The following is a 19973-nucleotide window of genomic DNA, read 5'->3' on the forward strand; positions in this document are numbered from 1 at the left end:
CCACCCCAGCCAGAAAATTCCCTGGATAAATTGATCCTTTGGGTGTTTGTGCACTGGTAAAAGTGGTCAAAATTCAGGAAAAAACTCCTGAAAAGGAACCTGAACAGTCTTCAAGCAGGTTTTGTGAGTGATTCTGTGGCTCAGAGCTGTACAGAGTATTTAAGGAGAAATAAATACCAGTACATGCTAAAAGACAAGGTTTAATCATTGATAAAAATGTACAAAAATATTCCAAGGACAGCGGCTTCCCAATTTTCTCACCGAGCAGGGCTGGGGGCACCTTCCTGAATGTGCAGGGGCTGGAAAACAGGGCTGGAGCTGCTTCCTCCTCCCTCCTCTGGGCTGTGCAGGTACATTCTGCAGCAGGTTCTTAAGGCAACACATGGAATTGCGTTTAACACCGGATTTTTATTCCTAAGTTTTCGGAAGGGGGAGAGAAAAGGTGGAGAGAAACGCTGGCTAACAGCCGGGCAGGGCCGGGGTGGGATTTCGGGAATGCCGAGGTGGTTGCGTCCCAAACGCTCCCTCTGCTGGCACAGCAGGAGAATCCCCATCCACAACACTCCCTGGATTTGGGATCGATGGGAGTCGGGACACGAATCAGTCTTGGACGAAAGCCCCGGTGTCACACAAGCCCAGAATCCAGGGGATTGCAGAACACAGCAGGACGTGGATTCCTTACTCCTGCTGCCTTCCCAAAAAATCCCACCCAACCAAATCCATCAAAGAACAAAAGCACAAAGAATTAAATTAGGAGTTTTTTCCCTAAGCTGAACTGGGCTCTGCCCAGGCAGCCCAGGGTTGTTCCCTGGCCTGGGAAGGACACTGGGAAAGTGCTTGGGGACACTGCTGCCACCTCTGTGTCCCCTCCAGGGGATCCCAGCCCCATCCCGCCCCGCAGCTCCAGGCCAGGCACAGCTCTGCCCTCAGAATTCCATGGATTTTTCTACTTTTGACTGGATTGAAGTGGTAAAAAACTAAAAGCCACTGCTGTTGTGGCCATGGGCCACCGGCCACTGGCCCCAGGGCCTTGCCCACACAAGGCTTGGTTTTATTTTGCCACCTGTAAACATTTTTGGTATCAAGGATCTTCTCATTGATCTTCATCCAGCTGCTCCAAAAGAGTCCTCCTCTGTTTTTCCAGCTCCCCCTCGCTGAGCTCGCTGCCAGAGGTATCCCAGTTTCCCTGTGGAGAGAAGGGACAGAGGTCAGGATGGGATTGTCCAGGGAGGTTCCAGGGACAGGCACACACAGCCAGAGCTGCTCTGTGTCACTCAGAAACCCCAAAATCCAAAGTGGGGAATGGCAAAGACCTCCAGGATCCTCCCATGCAACCTCTAACCTCTCCCAGAGCACACCAATGGAGCTGCATCCAGCAGAGCCCAAAGCATCGGGAAAAACAGCAAGCAGAGCTTACGGAATCTTTTCCAGGCCGTTTTTTAGTGGGAGATTTATGCTTGGACTCAGATCTCTGTCTGGCTCTTTCCTTCTCACTGTCCCTCTCTCTATCCTTCTTGTCCTTCTCTCGTTCCACATCAGATTCTGGTGAATCCTGTTGAAAAAAAATGGGAATAGTGAAAATTAATGTTGAATATTTTTAAGTCCAACCGCCATTTAAAGAATTGTAGAATCATGGAATGATTTCAGTTAGAAGGGACTTTAAATTTCATCCCATTCCACCCCTGCCATGATCAGGGAAACCTTCCCCTATCCCAGGTTGTCCACCCTGGCCTTGGACACTTCTAGGGATGGAGCAGCCACAGCTTCTCTGGGCACCCTGTGCCAGGGCCTCCCCACCCTCCCAGGAAGAAGCAAAGCTCTTTCTGCATTTTGGATCCTTCCAGAGCTTCCAACACAAGCCTGATGCTCAGGCAGGCACAAGGAGTGGCTGGGATACTTCCCAGCTGCCCCCAGCAAAGGAGAACACCTGGATTTGCCAGGATAAACAGCAAATCCCAGGCTACTCATGGAGTCCTTCACCTGGAGTTAAAACCCTCCAAATTCAGCAGTTTTAAGTGGTTTAATTGTAGGAGTAAAAAACAGAAAGGAATATTAGGAATATATAACAGAAAGTTGTTATTTTGGCAATACCCTCCTCCATCTTTACCCCAATTTTTCCCTAGGATCATCCAGCCAGGATTACTGACAGCAGGTGCCAGGTTGTCCATAACCCAATTAAAAACTGAGCTCCACTTACAGACTTGTGCCTCCTCTTCTTGCTCTTCTTCTTGTGTTTTTTGGACTTCTTGTAACTCCTCTCTGCAGCCACAGGGAGAAACAAAACGGCCAGGAATCAGTGGATAAATCCCAAAGGAGAAGAGCCCAGCTGGTTTAAAGCCAATCCCGTCCCATCCCGTACCGGACTCGGCGCTGGAAGAACGCTCCGACACCGAGCGCGATTCCGAGCGCTGCCGCTTCTTCTTGGAGTGGCTGTCGTCATCCTCGGACTCTGAGCCCTTCACACAGCCCAGGGGAGAGTTCCAGTTAGTAATGGCAATTCCAGCAGCAATGGGAATGGCAGAGGGAGGGTTTACTCACCGAGCGGGAACGCGAGCGCTTCCGGTGGTGTTTTTTGGATTTCTTCGAATGTTTCTTGGTCTTGGAGTGGTGGTGCTGACACTCGTGCTGTGGGCAAGGCAAGGAGGGGAGAGCTCGGAATTCCAGCAGGGATTGGCCTTGGAAAAGCCCTAAAATCCCAGCTTGCTCCACCATGGGGAAGGACAACTTCCCTGGAGCAGGGTGCTCAGCCTGGCCTTGGACAGTTCCAGGGATGGGGCAGTAAAACCTCATCAGCTCCTACAGGACATCCCAAAAATCTGATGGGATGCTTTTCCTCATCCAAGAAAGTTGGGAAAGGATAAAAACTCCATAATCACCATTTCATGGCAGAACCACCTCATCAGCTTCTACGGGACATCCCAAAAATCTGATGGGATCTCTCTCCTCATCCACAAAAGCTGAGAAAGGTTAAAAATTCCATAAAATCAGCATTTAATGGGAGAACCATCTCATCATCTCCTACAGGACATCACAAAGAATTGATGGGATCTTTTTCCTCATCCACAAAAGATGGGAAAGGTTAAAAACTCCACAATCACCATTTAATGTCAAAATACCTAAAAATGGGCACTGCTGCCCTGTTGGAGCTGCAACACTGGATTGCCATGGATCTGCTCCCTGGATCCAAGTTACATCCAGCTTAAACCCAACCCTTGCTCTGCCTAATTGGAAATTACAGAATTAAAAGTCAAAATTTCAGTTCAAATTCTTCCAAATTCCAAGAATTGCAACAAGACCCCCAAGTGTGAGAGCTGAAAAATCTAATTTATCTCCTGATATCATTTAATGGAAAAAATTCCATTAAATCCTTCCCCTTCCCACTCAATTTAGAAGGAATTTTCCTTGGCTGTTGATTTCAAAAATAAAGGAATAATTACCTCAAGTACATGAAGGAAATCCTTAAATATCCTTTTCCTTTCAGATTCCAGAGTGATGTCTTCAAATGCTGGTTCCTTCACAAATCTGTCTCTGATCTGTCAGGAAAATTAATTCCATTAATGACATTCAAAGAAATTAAATTTTAAATTTATTAAAATATTAAAAGAAATAGAAGAAAATAATAAAATATAATGTAGTAATGAAAATGTCAATAAGAAATAAGAAAACCAGTAAGGAATAATAATAATAACAACTACATAAATAATAATGAAGATTAAAATAATAAAAATTATAAGGCATAATAAAAGTAATAAAAATAAGAAACAAAATAAAAATAAGTAATAAAAATAAGAAAACTAAAACCCTGAAGAAATAAAATTAAGGAAAAATAAAAACAATAACAGAAATATGAAGAAATAATAAAAATTAAAAAATTTGAAAATATAACAAAAATAATAGAAAAAAATAAAAAATAAAGAAAATAATTTTTAAAAATAATAACTAAAAAAAAACTTAAGTTTTCACCAGTTGATAAGCCCCTGAACTGCTACAAGACTAAATTTTTAATCCCAGATTTCCAAGCAAATCCCAAATTTCCAGTGTTCAGGAATGCTCTAACTCATGGAAACATGGAGAATCCCACTGCTTTCCCTGCACATTCCATTCAAGCTTAAAAAAACCCCAAATATTTATATAAATTATCCTTGGAAAGGAAAGCTTTTCCAGGGTATTTTATGCAGGACAAAGTTCTAAAGAATTTCAATTAACATTGGGGCAGTTGTGGGACTTTTTGAGGGGTTTTGCTTTTTTTTCCAGTTCTTTTAGGATGTTTTTTGTTTCAAAAGGATGAAGCTTTTCCCACCCAACTCCAGGTTTTCCAGAAGAATCCACAGGGTGTGATGGGATTTTGAAGCCCCATCCATGGGGTTTGATGGGATTTTGAAGCCCCATCCACGGGGTTTGATGGGATTTTGAAGCCCCATCCATGGGGTTTGATGGGATTTTGAAGCCCCATCCACGGGGTTTGATGGGATTTTGAAGCCCCATCCATGGGGTTTGATGGGATTTTGAAGCCCCATCCACGGGGTTTGATGGGATTTTGAAGCCCCATCCATGGGGTTTGATGGGATTTTGAAGCCCCATCCACGGGGTGTGATGGGATTTTGAAGCCCCATCCATGGGGTTTGATGGGATTTTGAAGCCCCATCCACGGGGTGTGATGGGATTTTGAAGCCCCATCCACGGGGTTTGATGGGATTTTGAAGCCCCATCCACAGGGTGTGATGGGATTTTGAAGCCCCATCAGCAGAACCAGGACGAGCCTGGTGAACGCGGGGTTTTTTAGGGATGAGCAGGGGCCTGTTTGGGATTTTGGGAATGTTCTCCCCGAGGAATTCTCATCCTTACATCCTCCCAGACAGCATCCAGCTCGATGGGAGGGGTGGCTTGTTTCAGCATGCTCTTGAAGGCCGATTCCTTCCTCTTCATCTTGCGGGCCTCCTCCTTCTCCCGCTCGCGTTCCCGCGCTTCCGCCTTCTCCAGCAGCTGAGGGAATGAGAGGAAAGGAAATCCATTTCTTGGGGTTTCTGCACAGCTCTGCACCCTCAGAGCTGTGTCTGAGTCACTTGGGAATGACAAGGAAATTTATTGCTTTTCTGTACTTAATTATTAAATCAAAACTATGATATTAAATTATTTTATCAAAAATTAATCAGTTATTTCCTTTCCAAGAATGGAATTGCTGTTGATGAAAATCCACTGATGCAAAACTACAGAACCACACAAATCAGGAGAAATCTTATGTACAAAAGGAGAGCATCACTGAATTCCTATCCCAGAATTCCTCAAGTTTGGGAATGCTGACTGCTTGGATAAAGGTTTATTTTTACTATGGCAACTGAAATCAGTTAAATAACCCTAAATAACAGAATATTCCTCAAATATTATGGAATTAGAAATATGGAATAGAAAACAAACCCTAATTCCTGTCTGGAGAAGGGATTTACCATCCTAATTATCCAGATATCCCAATTAATTAATGAATTAATTTATTAATTCATACTTACACTGTTGAAAGCCAGCTTGATATTCCCTGCATCCAATGTGGTGGCTCTTTTAGTGGAGCTGATGACAGTGACAAAATCCTCAAAGGAAGTGTTCACCTCCACCACAAATCCTTTATCCTGGAAAAAACAGCTCCTTTGGTGTGAGGGAAATCAGGAATTCCTTCAATTGCAAGGAAATCCCAGCTCCCTTGGATGGGAAATGTGCAATGCAAGGAGGAGCCTTCAAGGTAATGCTCACCTTTAAGATGTCTTTAATTATCTTCTTCTCGTCGTGGTAACGAGCTTTTAAATCCTCCACATAAAACTTGAACAGGTCAAGTGCTGTTGATCCTGAGGGAGAGTTTAGTTAAGCCACAGGTCAGGTTTAACCCCAGAGCTGCATTTTTAGGTGTTAAAAAGTAGGAAGCATTGCTGTGGCCTGCCCCCAATCCCAGACTTCCCCCTTACCAGGCTGGCCCAGCATGCTGGTGAATCTGATGTCGGAGCTGATGGCTGGGTACAGTTCCATCCAGGAGGACATGGAGTGTAACTGCCCGTGCTCGTGCAGCTCATCCAGAAACAGCTGCAAAACACAGGGGAAATGGCAATTTGGAGCCATTCCTCCAGCTTCTCCTTGGTACCAGCTGGGATGGATTGGCCTGGTAACTGGAATTCCACTTTTGTTCCACAAAAATCCCTTTTTCTGTTGTTCTTCCTGCTTTTCTCCACCACCTATAACATTCCAGCTGCATCTCCTTCCCGTCCAGGCCTATCCCCTCTGATTTTCCCTTGGGTGTAACACAGCAGAGAAAATGCCACAACCCAACACTTCAGGCTTTAAACACCCCCTTGAACCAACCCTCAGAAATAAAAAAAGCCCATGTGGAATACCCCATGATATTCCATGATATTTTTAGGACAGAGCCCCAAATTGCACCAACCTGGAAAGATTCCCTGTTTTTACGTTGCCTCCTCCTTTCCCTCAGCAAACTTTTCTGCTTCTCTTCCTCCTCCTCTTTCTCCAAGGCCCTGATATGTTCCTCAAAACAGATCAGGGCATCCTCCTTATCCATGTCTAGCAAGAACACAGGGAAAAAATCAGGTTATTCCTTCCAAGTCAGCAAGAATCCTCCTTCCCAGAGAATTCCAGAGCCCACAGACATACTCTGGAGCTCCTCATCCTCAGCAAAGGTGGGGTTGTCCATGAGGTACTGCTGGGCCTCTGACCAGGTGGTGCAGTAGGTGACATTGGCCATGTTATCCAGGATGTTCTTCAGAGCTTCCCAGTTCCTCTTGCGCAGCTGCTTGGCTTGTTCCTGAGGGGCAAAGTTTATTTTTGGGGCTCAGTTTGAGGTGCTTTGGATAGAAATGTAAGATATCTAGTGTGTTCTCCAAGAAAATATGAAATTAATCTTTAATTTATATAAAATCACAGAGTTCTAGAGTGGTTTGGGTTGGAAGGGTCCTAAAAGCTCATCCCATTCCAACCTCCTGCCCTGGACAGGGACCAGGTTGCTCCAAGCCTCATCCCTGGACACAAAACAACACAATTTTCCCATCTTATTATTATTTCACTGATTCAGAATAAAATCCATCATGTGATTGATTAAAATCCCCCAAAAATACAACACATGGTAAAATCAGCAGGAATAAATCCCAATAACCCCCAAAACCCTCCCTAAAAGCTGCTGTTTATCTGCCATAAAGCCTCAAGCACAGGTTTAAAGTGATTTAGGAACAAGTGAGGAGATGTTGGGTGGATTTGAGGGGAATTTACCTTCTCCTTCTTGGACAGGAAGAACAGAACATCCTCATAGATCTCCAGCCGGTCCCGCTCGGATATGGCATTCCACACTTCCATCTCCCCAAACATCTGCTCAGCTTTTCTGGGCAGAGCAAATCAAAACCACACAACTATTTATTTATTTATTGTGACTGAATTATTCATCAATCCCCCAGAACATCAGGGAGAGATTTGTTCCAAGGAAGAACAGATTTATAGGAATTCTTGGTTTTCCCTCTTGGAAGTCTTTTTGCGATATATTTTGAATTTTTATAAAGGAAGAAAAAACTAAAAATGGAAGTTGATGCCACTCTAAGCAGTGTATCCATGAGGATTTTTATCTCAGATTTTTATCCCAAGTCTCTTACTTGTATCTGGTGGTGGATGTCATCTTCTCATGGTTTTCCAGGAAGCGCTGGAAGGATTCCTTGGCTTCCTTGTACTTGGATCTGGCTTCTTCCTTCTCCTCTTTCTCTGTCTGAACTTTGTAGGCATTAAAGGCCTGCTTCTTTTCACTCAGTTTTGCCAAAGCACTTTCCAGGAAAGGAAAGGAAAGAGCAATGTTATTTGTAAATAAAAAAAAATCAGGAAGACAAAGACAATTAGAAAAATCAGAAAAAAAAAAAATCAGAAAAAAAAGAAAGAAAATCAGAAAAAAAAGAAAGAAAAAAGAAAAGAAAATCAAATAATCAGAAGAAAAATTCGAAAAGAAGAAAACCAGAAAAATAAGAAAACTGAGGAAAAAGAAAGAAAAGCCAGAACAATCAGAAAAGGAAAGTAAGAAATATAACTAAGAAAATCAAAACCAGAAAGCAAAAGGCAATGGTTTGAATAATCTGGATTTGAGATGAAATTAATCTGAACATTTTAATCCCCAAATCAACATAAAATACCAACTTCCACACTTTTTCCCAATAACAGTGAAGCTGTTGGAAGCATTTCTTTAGGGAGGAAGGAAGACAATTTCCTGCCAATGGCACAAGTGCAGGAGTATCTGCTGCTGACAGAACTTTAGATCTTTTGGAAGTAAATTCTCTAAAAAAAAAAGGTTTGTGTGGAATTGAAGAGGACTTAGTACCTGTATCTGGGGTCATTAATGATCATCTTCATGGCCTGCTCCCAGGAAGCATTGGATGGAACCCTCTGTGAAAACAGGAAATTATGGATGAATAAGACCTGGAATTAACATCCAACAAGGAATAATTCCTTAAAAACAGCCAAGGGAAAAAAAATAAAATATTCTTTTCATTACAATGTTCTTTTTCTTTCATTTCCTCAAGATGAGGAATTCCTCCCCCAAAAAACAAGTAAAACCTGGCAAATAAAAAAAAACAACCAGGTTTTGTAGTTCAAGAAAACATTAATAATTGGTCAATAAAATATTAATAATTGACCCATATACCTTTTCTTTTAACAGTTCTTTAAATGCTTGTTTGGCCTCTTCCTTTGTGTTCCATGTGTAGGTTTTTTTAACTGGTTGTGCATCCTCATCCTCCTTCTTTGCAGCAGCACTAAAGTAAAACAAATTTTATGATTTCAGAAATTTTTTCTAAGATAGAGTTGCTGAAGAGTCAAAAATCACCACAAAGTGAGTTTTATGAACAGTAACTTCAAGTAAAAAAATAATTCTAATAATTCATACAAGGCTTTTTCTTACAGGCACCACAGCTGATGAAAAAAAGATCAAAAAAATTAATTATCGAGGCAAAATACTTCCCTCTTGCAATTGGCTGCCTGCTGAAGTTATCTAGAAATTATTCCTAAATATATGTTGAAATTCAGCAGGAATATTAACATTTTACATAAAAATATAAAAGAAGTGCATAAAAATGGCCCTTTTCTCCTTAATTACGTTCTGCTGTCTAAAATCCCCCATAGCATTTCTTTTTTTTTTTTTGAATTATAAAAATCCTAACTTATAATTTTCCACACAATAGATCTTTCATTATTTAAAATAAAAAGGAATCATGGCTGGAACACATAAAAATATAAAAATCCCTTTAGTATTTTATTTTCTTCCAGTGATAACCAATGGCACAGATCCATGGAAAAGGAGCATGAAGAGGGAAGTGTTTAATGGCACCCTGGGAAATTCTTACAGACACTGGAAAATCCATGGAATGTTCTGTCACTGATGCTGCTGAGAAATGGAAAACTGCAGCAAAGCCTTGAGGCTTCATAATGACCATGGAATCATGGAATGGCTTGGATGGGATGGGACAGTAAAGCCCACCCAGTTCCATGGGCAGGGACACCTCCCACTGTCCCAGGCTGCTCCAAGCCCTGTCCAGCCTGACCTTGGGCACTGCCAGGGACCCAGGGGCAGCCCCAGCTGCTCTGGGCACCTGTGCCAGGGCCTCATCACCTTCCCAGGACACGATTTCTTCCCAGTCCCTGATCTAAGCCTGTCTTCTGTTATCTCAAAGCTATTCTTTCTTGTCCTGTGGTAAATTATTCATTCCCTTGAAGAACTTGCTTTAAGTGTGCTACAGGCTTGTGGGAAGACCTTGGTGTTTGGGATGGGAACCGTGGAATGGGTTGGGTGGGAAGGGACATTAAAGATCATCCCAAGCCACTCCTGCCATGGCAGGGACACCTCCCACTGTCCCAGGCTGCTCCCAGCCCTGTCCAACCTGGCCTGGGACACTTCCCGTGATCCAGGGACATCCACAGCTTCTGTGGCAACTCCATCCCAGAGCCTCACAGGGAATGATCTCCCCCAAATCCCCTTTCCTGGAGCTGACATCCACCCCCTGGCACTCACTCTCCCGATGCCTCCTGCTTGGCTGCCTCATCGGTGGCGGCCGCCGCGGTGTCCGCGCTCCCATCCTGCGTGCCGGGGGCGGCGCTGCCCTGGCCCTGCTCCTCGGCCGCGGCCGTGCCAGCCGTGTCCGTGTCCCCTGTGGTGGCAGCAGGGGCAGATTCCCCCTCGGGAGCAGCTCCTGCAGGAGCAGCCGTGGCCGTGGCGCTCTCGGTGGCCGGAGCCCCGCTGGCCCCGCTCGGAGCGTCCCCGGCTGTGGCCGGAGCCGAGGTGGCGGCAGCCGCATCCTCTGGCTTCGTGCTGGGGACAAAGGACAAACACAACAGCGGTCGCTGCTGGCTCTGGTCTGGAGATTTAGGGCAAAGGGACAGCTTAGGGATGTGGCCAAAGTGGGGAGTGAGGGGTTTAGGGTGAGGGAAAGACTTGGAAAAGGTTTATAGGCCCTCAGGGAAAGGGGTTTGTAAGGCCCTCACGGAAAAAGGGTGAAAGGCCCTCAGGGAAAATGGGTTGAAGGCCCTCAGGGTAAAAAAGGTCTGAAGGCCCTCAGGGTAAAAAAGGGGTGAAGAGCCTCAGGAAAAAAAGGGGTTGAAGGATCCTAGGAAAGGTTTGAAGGCCATCAGGAAAAAGGGTTTGAAGACTCTCAGGAAAGAGGGTGTGAAGGCCCTCAGGAAAAAAAGGCTTGAAGGCCCTCAGGAAAAAAAGGCTTGAAGAGCCTCAGGGGAAAAAAGGGCTGAAAGGCTCTCAGGAAAAAAAGGGGTTGAAGGATCCTAGGGAAGGTCTGAAGGCTCTCAGGAAAAGGGCTTGAAGAGCCTCAGGAAAGAGGGTGCGAAGGCCCTCAGGAAAAAAAAAAGGCTGAAAGGCCCTCAGAGAAAATGGGTTGAAGGCCCTCAGGAAAAAAAGGGTGAAAGACCCACAGGAAAAAAGAGGTGCAGACCCTCAGGAAAGAGAGTTTGAAGAGCCTTAGGAAGAAAGGATTTGTAAGGCCCTCAGGAAAAAAAAAGGGCTTGAAGGCCCTCAGGAAAAGGGTTTGTAGGACCCTAGGGAAAGTTCAAAGACCCTCAGGAAAAAGGTTTAAATTTCCTCAGGAAAGGTTTAAAGATCCCCAGGAAAGGCTTGAAGGTCCTCAGAAAAAGTTTTAAGGCCTTCATGAAAAAAATTAGTATAATATTAAAAATGTACCTGTTTTCTTCAGCTTTAATCATTGCTAGAGGAAAAAAGGAGAAAAACAATTAAAATATAGCTTTAAAATAGTTCAGGTTCACAGGGAGTTCTTGTAATTATTGATTTAATAAAAGCAAAGTTTTACATGTTTTTGTTACTATCAAAATTTTTCATGTTTGTGTCCTTCAAATACTGAAATCAATCAAGATTAAAATAAAGTTTACAAATGCCATTACAGAGAGATTGGGAATATAAAAATGACTTTTTGGTTTAAATCATTCTTTTAATTTGTAAAAAAATAGTTCAAAGACCCAGAAAGAAAATCAGGATCATTAAACAGAATTTTAAGAATAGAAATATTTAAATTACTGCTGCCTATTATTTTTTTTTAACACTTACTCATTCCCCTCAGCTGATTTTGTTGCTATTTAAATAAGTTATGTAATTAATTAATATATGTTTATATACATTAATATATATGAAATGAAAATACAAAGTCTAGGACTCTTACCTTCAAGATCCTCCAGCTCTTTGGGTTTTGCCCAGCGGGATTCCTTTGTTTGGGAATTGTAATAATAAGGCTTCCCAGAGTCTGATTTATACTCCTTCCAGGGACACTTGGACAGCAATTGCTGATGGAGAGAAAACAAAGATTTTCCAAGGAAAATCTCCTTTAGTAACTCCTTAAATAAAGATTCTTATTTCCCTCTTCCCTATTCCTGTTCCTTAAATAAGCAATTATTAGGTGGGATAATTATGGGGCACAAGGCTCTGGGTACATTAAAGTTGCTTTCCTGGAGCTCCTTCTTCCTGAAATTCCTTCCAATTAAGGAAAAAAAAAATCAACAAAATTCCAAGTTTTCCCATTTTTTCCCTTGTGGATTTAACTTTGGTTAAGGTTTATTTTCAGCTCTCAGCTACCAACATCAAATATTCTTGAAGAAAACAGAAAAATTGGTTAAAAAGTGGAAAATAAATCACATTGGATCAATTTGATTTGATATTATCCAACAGAAATAAAACAGGGGAATTCTCAGGAATTTGTGTATTTTAAAGCATTAATTTGACCAAACTAGTAATTTCTAGGAATTTTTCTTCTCTAAATAATAAATCCCCCCACGTTTTTAATAAAAAAGCCTATCTAAAAATGAGAAAAATGAGGAATTTTGGCCACTTTGCACCCTCAGGTTCTCCCAACACAAGGAGAACAATCCCAATATTTTAGGAACATTTCCTATTGGAAGAGTTTGCTCCCACTGCTTCCAGCAGAATTCTCCCTGCTGCAGGTGTCACTGGAAATCCTCGCGTTCCCACAGTATCCCAGAATTAATTTGGGATTTGGTTACCTCAGCAGGGGTTTTGAGGTCATCTGGCTTCTCCCACGTGGACTGCTTGGTCTCAGTGTTGTAGTAATAAGTTCTTCCATCCGGGGACTTGTGCTCTGTCCACGTGGATTTCTGGGAAAACCCCAAGGGAAGTGAATACTGAGGTACAAAACGGGATCCAGGCGCACAGAAAGGGTGGGATACACACCTGCTTGGAGTGCTCCTCGCTGCCAGAGCTGCTGCTGGTGGAGCTCTGCTGGACTGTGGACACCACGGGATGCGTTGTCTGAGGGGAGACAAAACAGGCCTTGGAAAATGCTCACTCACTGCTGGGTTCCACCCAAACACCCTGGATTCTCCAGGTGGTTCAGCAGCACAGCAAAGGCAGGGAGCCAAATTCACACCTTAAGTCAGAATTTTCCCCAAAAAAACCTCCTTATTTGGGAGTGGAGCTGTTCAACTGCACATTCCCAAGGGCCTGATTCCCCCAGGACGTGCAAGTGAAGGGGTGAGACTATGACAAGCCCAAGTCACAATTCCCGCAGCACTCCCTGTTCCCACAGCTTGAGGAAAACTTGCTTCAGGAAGATTCTGGTTCCCTGAGCTCCCTCACACCACAATTCCTGCTGCTGTCCCTGGAATCAGGACTGCATCCACCTGCTGTGGATCAGGGATTGGATACAGCCAGGGAAAACTGCATTTCCTGACAGGCCAAGGGACAGGATGGAAATCTTATGGAAATAATGTGGATATCATCTATTTAATAATTACATTGGGACAAGGCCCACAGATTTCAAGGAACAACCAAAAACTTGGAAAAAAAAGCAGGAGAAAAAAACTGAATTAAGGTTTTCCTTTAAATCCCCAAAACCAAGTTTGCCCCACACCACTGCAGAATTCCAACCTTCTAGAACTGTGCTTTCCACATACCTGAGTCCCAGGAGGGGTTACTCCTGAAAAATAAATAATTAAAAATTAATTAATGGTTTGGTTGCTTCACTTTCCTAAATATTTCTCCATGTGTGCAAGGAAAAAAAAGTCCTGGGCACCAATGGAGACCTCCATTGAAATGCTCCATTCCATATTAGAAAAAAGTGGATTTTTTATTGTTTCAGCTGATTTTGTTTAAATATTTAGAAATTATTTCAAGTTGTTTTACTCACCTACTTGTGCATCCATGCTGTTCACTCCTGGCTGTAAAAATAATTAAAACAATTAAACATTTAAACAATAAAATTTAAGTAATTAATTCCTGAGGAATTAAATCCTAAAAAAATTCCAATATTCATTATTCAAACAAGGCTTTTCTGCCACAAAAGGCTCAATTCCTTAAATAAGGATTCCTGCTTCCCCCTTAATTATTCCTGCTCCTTAAATAAGCAATTAGGTACATCATCAGGTGGGATAGTTATGGGGCACATGGCTTTTAGTGTATTAAAATTGCATTCCTGGAACTCTTTCTTCCTGAAATTCCTTCTAATTAAGGAAAAAAAAAAATCAACCAAATTCCAAGTTTTCCTATTTTTTTTCTTTATGGATTCAGCTTTAGTTACGGTTTATTTTCAGTTCTCAGCTACAAACATCAAATATTCCTCAGGAAAACAGAAAAAATTGATTAGAGAGTGGAAATAAATCATATCGGATCAACTTTATTTGATATTATCCAACAGGAATAAACCAGGAAATTCCCAGGAATTTCTTGTGTATTTTAGGAGCAATAATTTGAACAAACCAGTAATTTCTAGGAATTTTTAATGTATTTTAAGAGCATTAATCTGACCAAAATACTGATTTTTAGGAATTTCACTGTTTCAAATCAGCACAGCAAAATTTGTGCTCAGCACTTCAGGAAATTCCATTGGAATTTAGGGATTTAAATCTGCATGGGAAAAAAACCCATAAAAATAATGATTTCTAAATTGAAATGGCTGGAACTGGTTTTAAGTGAATCTCTTAGGCTTGGACTAAATTTATTTCTTAAGAACAGGATTCAATTTATATTTTTTCCCCTCAGATTTCACCTGTATTTTAACTTTTCCCTCTTCACTTCCACCCAAAGAACTCCTCATTCCTTGAGCTATTACAGCAATTTTTATACTCAACTGAATTTCAGGAACTTTTAATAGAAAATCTCTTTCTAATGGACTCAAATCTCTTTAATATTGAATTTAAATTCTTTAAGAAATTACAATTCAAGAGAGAAGAATCTCTTGGTCAGACAATTTAACAATCCAAGGTCACAGCGATTCCTGCCACACTGCAGGAAGTGAAGGATAAGGAATGAAAGAAAAACCAAAAGGAGTTTAAAGACTGATGAAAATCACAAAAATCTTATTTTATAATCATTCAAGAGCCACATAAAACTCCACTGTAATGAAAGATACATTTAAAATTTAAATTCTTCTTTTCTAATTAAAGAAAGCCAATAGTGATTAACTGTAACTGCTAAAAAGAGCTTTTAAAAATTAAACAAAAGAAATGAAATTAAGCTCACAGGAACCGTGGGCTGCATGGCAGCCTGGGACATGTGGGACATCATCATTCCAGGCATCACCGACTGCATCATTCCAGGCATCTGCAATTCAAGAGCATTTCCCACATATTTCAGCATATTCTCAACACAAAATACTGTACTGTTATTTAAAAGCTGTTATCTGATACTTCTTTTTAATTTAAAACAAAACAACCCAAACGTCCCTCTTAGGCAAGGAAAAACAAAACAGATTTGTGAGATTGTGATTCCCTTCACCACATTCCCACTAAACTGGGATATTCCTATTAGGAATGGCATGTCCAGATTCCAAATCTGGACAGGAAATAACAATAAAAACAATTTAAACTCTGAAGGAACAACAGCAAATGATGTGGGAGCTGATTCCGTGACCGAAATCCTGAGTGACAGTAGGAAAAGCAAAGGTTGAGAATGATGAATTCCTGCAGAATTCCAAGGCTACAGGGAATAAAGGAATAAAGAAAGGTGAACTCCCAGGTATGGCATTTACCTTCAGCTTTTTGCTCTCCATCTACCAAAAAGTCCTGAGTTGCTCCCTAAAATATGAAATATTGAAATATTCCCTGGCTAAGTGTGGGAATTGTGGAAAAGGAGGTACAGAAAAGCAGAGAAATAAACCAGAATTTCTACTTTACTTCCTAATGAACACACACAGTGCTAATGCGTCAAATCCTCCTCATTTTTTAAAAATTTAAAATTTAAGAAATTTATCTTTACCCCAGAAGCTGCAAATTCCCACTGCCTTATAATTTAAGGAAAATAGGGATGCTGTGCCCATGGAATTAATTGCAAAGGAAGAGGAATTGTCACCACAGGCTGTTCCCAAAGCTTTAATCCTTCCCTGCCTCTCTTCCATAGGAGCATCCCAAGGACATTCAGCACTCCTGGGACATTTATTATACCCACAAGGAGAATTATTTCTTTCAAGAGTTGAGGATTTCATCACAAACCACACAGGAAATGTGGCAACTGAGAAGAAAAGCTGCCAAAAGCAGGGCCACGGTTGTGGCTGTGTCACCTTTTCCAATCCCAGGGCATCAGCAGCAATGGGATACAGGGATTACAAACCAACCTCCAGGATCCCAACAGGAATTCTGCAACAATTCTGCTCTTGCTGTAATGTTCATGTGTGTAGGAACTGGGCAAGAATTACAGAAATGTGAAGTCTCAAGACAAACTTATCCCTTCAAAATCTACAGGAAGCTTCCAAAAAACTGGAATAAATCAATCCAAATTAAGGACTGATAATTAAAGTTAGAGGTGCATTAATTACCTGTTCTCATCCAAAAAAACCTGAATAAATCCCAAATAATTGATTGAAAGTTACAGGTGCATTAACTACCCGTTCTCATTCCATAAACTTTAATAAATCCCAAATGATTAACTGAAAGTTAGAAGTGCATTAATTACCTGTTTTCATTCCAAAAACCTTTAATGAATCCCAAACTAAGGATTTATAATTAAAGTTAGAGGTGCATGAATTACCTGTTCTCATCCAAAAAACTTTAATAAATCCAAAATTATGGACGGATAATTAAAGTTAGAGGTGTATGAATTACCTGTTCTCGTCCAAAAAAATCCGAATCAATCCCAAATAGTTGATTGAAAGTTAGAGGTACATCAGTTACCTGTTCTCACTCCAAAACACTTAAATAAATCCCAATCTATGGAATGATAACTAACATTGGAGGGGCATTAATTACCTGTTCTCATTCAAAAAAATCTTGAATAAATCCCAAATGATTGACTGAAAGTTAGAGGTGCATGAATTACCTGTTCTCATAGCAGTTTCCAATTAAAGTCACAAAGGTGCATCAGTTCCCTGCTCCCCATAAGAAGACTTATAACCCCGAGTCATCCCCTCTCCTTTTCCCAGGGAGATCCCCCCTCAGGGCAGATCCCTGGAACACAACACTGCTGGAACTGCCTTACCTGCCCCATCGGGGGTCCTCCCATGGGGGGCATCATCTGAGGCATCATCCCGTGGGGGACCGGGGGCATGTTGGGGGGTCTCTGGCCCATGGGGTGCATCCCCATGGGGGGGTAGTGGGGCATTCCGGGGTGGCCCATCTGGAAAACACCAACAGCAGGGAAATCAGCACCGAGGCAGCCACCCCACACACGCTCCCCAGAGGCAGTAAGGAAAAGAGCTTTGCATTATTCCAACACTTGAAGTACTTTCTGTTGCACACAGATACAACAGTTCTGAGAGTACCTTAAGATAAAGCCTGGACAGAATTTCCCTTGGAAAATACATTTAGCAGGAGGAAAAAAAAAAAAAATCAAATTATGGATCACAGAATCCCAGAATGGTTTGGGTAGGAGGATCTTAAAAGTTCTTGCAGTTCCACCCTCTGGGACACCTTCCACTATATCAGGTGTTCCAACCTGGCCTTGGACACTTCCAGGGATGGGGCAGCCTGGAATTCCATCCCAGGAATCCCCAGCCTCACAGGGAAGGAATTCTCCCCTAATTTCCCCTAACTCTACCACCTTTCAGTCCAAAGGCAGTTTTCCAGTGATTTTTTTCTTATCCCAGTCTCCCTGGCGCAGGGAGTCGCACAAAGAAACCATGAGCAACTAAAAAGGTTTCAATCTTCTGGGCAGAACTCCTGACTTTTCCCAATCACATCCTCTCACAGCACATGCAGTGACAGCTCCTGTTTCCCAAGCCCCAGGTAATTCCAGGTGGAACAGGGTTTCCTAAAAATCTCTTCTGGCCCTCTTTGGAGTGCTGATTCACTTTCAGAGGGACGTACCACCCTGGTGCTGAGAAGATCCTCCCAAGCCTGCTTTTCTCCAGGCTGAGCCTCTTTCCAGTTCCCTCAGCTGCTCCTGGGGCTCCAGATCCTTCCCAGCTCTGGATACAGCCAGGTCTGTGCTGCACTGTGCCCTGGGGGGCATCGGGAAGGGCATTCCCAGCAGGTCAGGCAGGGATCCTGCTCTTCTGAGGCACCTCTGGGGAGATCCTGCCCCTCTGAAGCACCTCTGGGGTGATCCTGCCCCTGGGAGGCACCTCTGGGTGCTGTGTCCAGCTCTGGCTCCTCAGCCCAGCAGGGACAGGAGCTGCTGGAGCTGAGCAAAGGCCTGGAGCATCTCGGTGCCCAGGAGAGGCTGAGGGAGCTGGGGCTGCTCAGCCTGGAGAGGAGCCCCAGTGAGAGGGGCCTCAGCCCTGGCTGTCCCCGGGAAGGCTCCAAGCAGAGCCCAGCAATGGCACCAGAGCAAGGCAGGGACTGATGCCCAGGAAGTTCCACCTGTACACGAGCAAGAGCTTCCTCCTTGTGTGGGTGACAGCTGCCAGAGAGGTTTTGGCCTCTCCCCCAGCGGGGACACCCAGAACCGCCCGGACACAGCCCCGCACCACGGGACGCCCATCCCACCCGACCCTGCGATGACCCCGGAGCAGGAAGGCGGGTCCGGCTTCCGCACGCCGTAACTCCGTTATGCCCCCCCGATCCCGCACTCACCATGAGAGAGCCGCGGTCGACGCCGCCGGGCCGCATGGCGGGGCTGAGCAGGGAGCCCCCGCAGCGGCCCAGGAGGCGCCCGCGCAGCGGCGGCCGCGGGGCCGCGGGCCCGAAGGGCAGCAGCGGCTCGGGCTCCCCGCGGGGCGGGAGCAGCGGCGCCAGCAGGCTGACGGGCTTCCCCGCCGGCCAATCGGGGCGCGCCGCCAGCCGCGCGCTCTTCGGTGATTGGTCGGCGCCCGAGCCCACCGGCCGCACGGCGTCGCCCGGCGTCAGCTGCATGAGGGGCGGCGGCTTCGGCAGCGAGAACGGCAGCGGCTGCGGGGAGGCGGCGGCGGCCGCGGCCGTGGAGTCCCCGCCGGACATGGCGGCGAGAAGCGGCCCGGCCCCGCGGCGCGGCGCTGGCTCGGGAGGCTCCCGGGAGCGCGGGGCGCGGAGCGAAGCGGCGGCTGCGGCGGCCGAGCGCGGGGCACGCCGGGAAACCGCTCACGTGGGACCGGGGGCGGTGCGCGATCGGCCGGGCGGTACCAACAGCGCCGGAAGGAGGGGGTGACTTCCCGCTGCACCATTTCGGCTCAGCTCGGGAGGTGGCGGCAGATCCCCCCTCAGCCGTGCTGCGGGTGGTACGCGCCGCGTTCGTGCTTCCCCCCCCCCCCCCCCCCGTGACGGTGCGGGTGGTACGGGCCGACTCGGACCCCCCCGCGCCGCCGCCGTGGTTGGCGCCGCTGAGGGGGAGCGGCCGCCATGGCGGGCGGGAGAGCGCGGTGGGAGCGGGGAATATCCCATCGGGATCGGGGAATATCCCATCGGGATTTGGGAATATCCCATCGGGATCGGGGAATATCCCATCGGGATTTGGGAATATCCCATCGGGATCGGGGAATATCCCATCGGGATCGGGGAATATCCCGCTGGGAAGGCACCCTCAGGGACCAGCCCATCCCACTGCTGCACCTGCACAGCCCCACAGTCCCCCCTGTGCCTACGAGTCCTTTCCAGGCGCCCCGGGATCTCCGGCAGCCCTGAGGCCGTGGCGCTGCCGGGGATGCAGGGACAGCCTCGGCTTCTCTGGGAATTCCATTCAGGGACTCCTCTCCCTCACAGCCAGCAATTCCCAATATCCCACCCATCCCTGCCCTGTGACCGAGGGGACCCATTCCCTGTGTCCTGTCCCTCAGGGCCGTGGAACAAAGGCCAGAAAAGGAGAACTGAAAGCAAACAATGTTAACGCTCAATGTAACCTCAGCTGGAAGTGTCTAAAATGTAACTCTGGTTTCCCGGGAAAGGTTAAAATCCCGCTGTTTTCCTTACACAAAGCCCTCCTGTCAAGGTTTGGGTGCAGAGGAAGGAGTTAATTGATTAAATCAAAGTAAAATTGTGTATGACTTAAAATTCCTACCCGTCAATCAAATCACTGGGAGAGATGCATTTGATATATTTTATAATCTTGGTTTAATACCCAAAATCCACCCAAAGAAGTGGGA

General features: G+C 44.8%; 1 protein-coding gene across 1 annotated transcript; it reads right to left on the reverse strand.

Annotated features, from left to right (window-relative positions):
• Positions 1-182: 182 nt before the first annotated feature.
• On the reverse strand, positions 183-18762 carry PRPF40A (pre-mRNA processing factor 40 homolog A). Its single transcript, XM_058809973.1, has 26 exons — positions 18493-18762; positions 16958-17095; positions 15008-15088; positions 13677-13707; positions 13444-13466; positions 12722-12799; positions 12535-12645; positions 11700-11820; positions 11207-11231; positions 10031-10327; positions 8669-8777; positions 8345-8409; positions 7635-7799; positions 7261-7369; positions 6649-6799; positions 6425-6558; positions 5952-6066; positions 5743-5834; positions 5505-5621; positions 4846-4983; positions 3438-3533; positions 2539-2625; positions 2360-2456; positions 2198-2259; positions 1418-1552; positions 183-1186 (listed from the first exon to the last, which is right to left on the reverse strand). Exons 1-26 carry the CDS (start codon positions 18526-18528, stop codon positions 1094-1096), a joined length of 2706 nt encoding a protein of 901 aa, XP_058665956.1. The 5' UTR covers positions 18529-18762; the 3' UTR covers positions 183-1093.
• Between the last annotated feature and the right edge of the window lie 1211 nt (positions 18763-19973).

This window comes from Ammospiza caudacuta, chromosome 8 (assembly GCF_027887145.1).
Source record: "Ammospiza caudacuta isolate bAmmCau1 chromosome 8, bAmmCau1.pri, whole genome shotgun sequence".
NCBI classification, from domain to species: Eukaryota; Metazoa; Chordata; class Aves; order Passeriformes; family Passerellidae; genus Ammospiza; species Ammospiza caudacuta.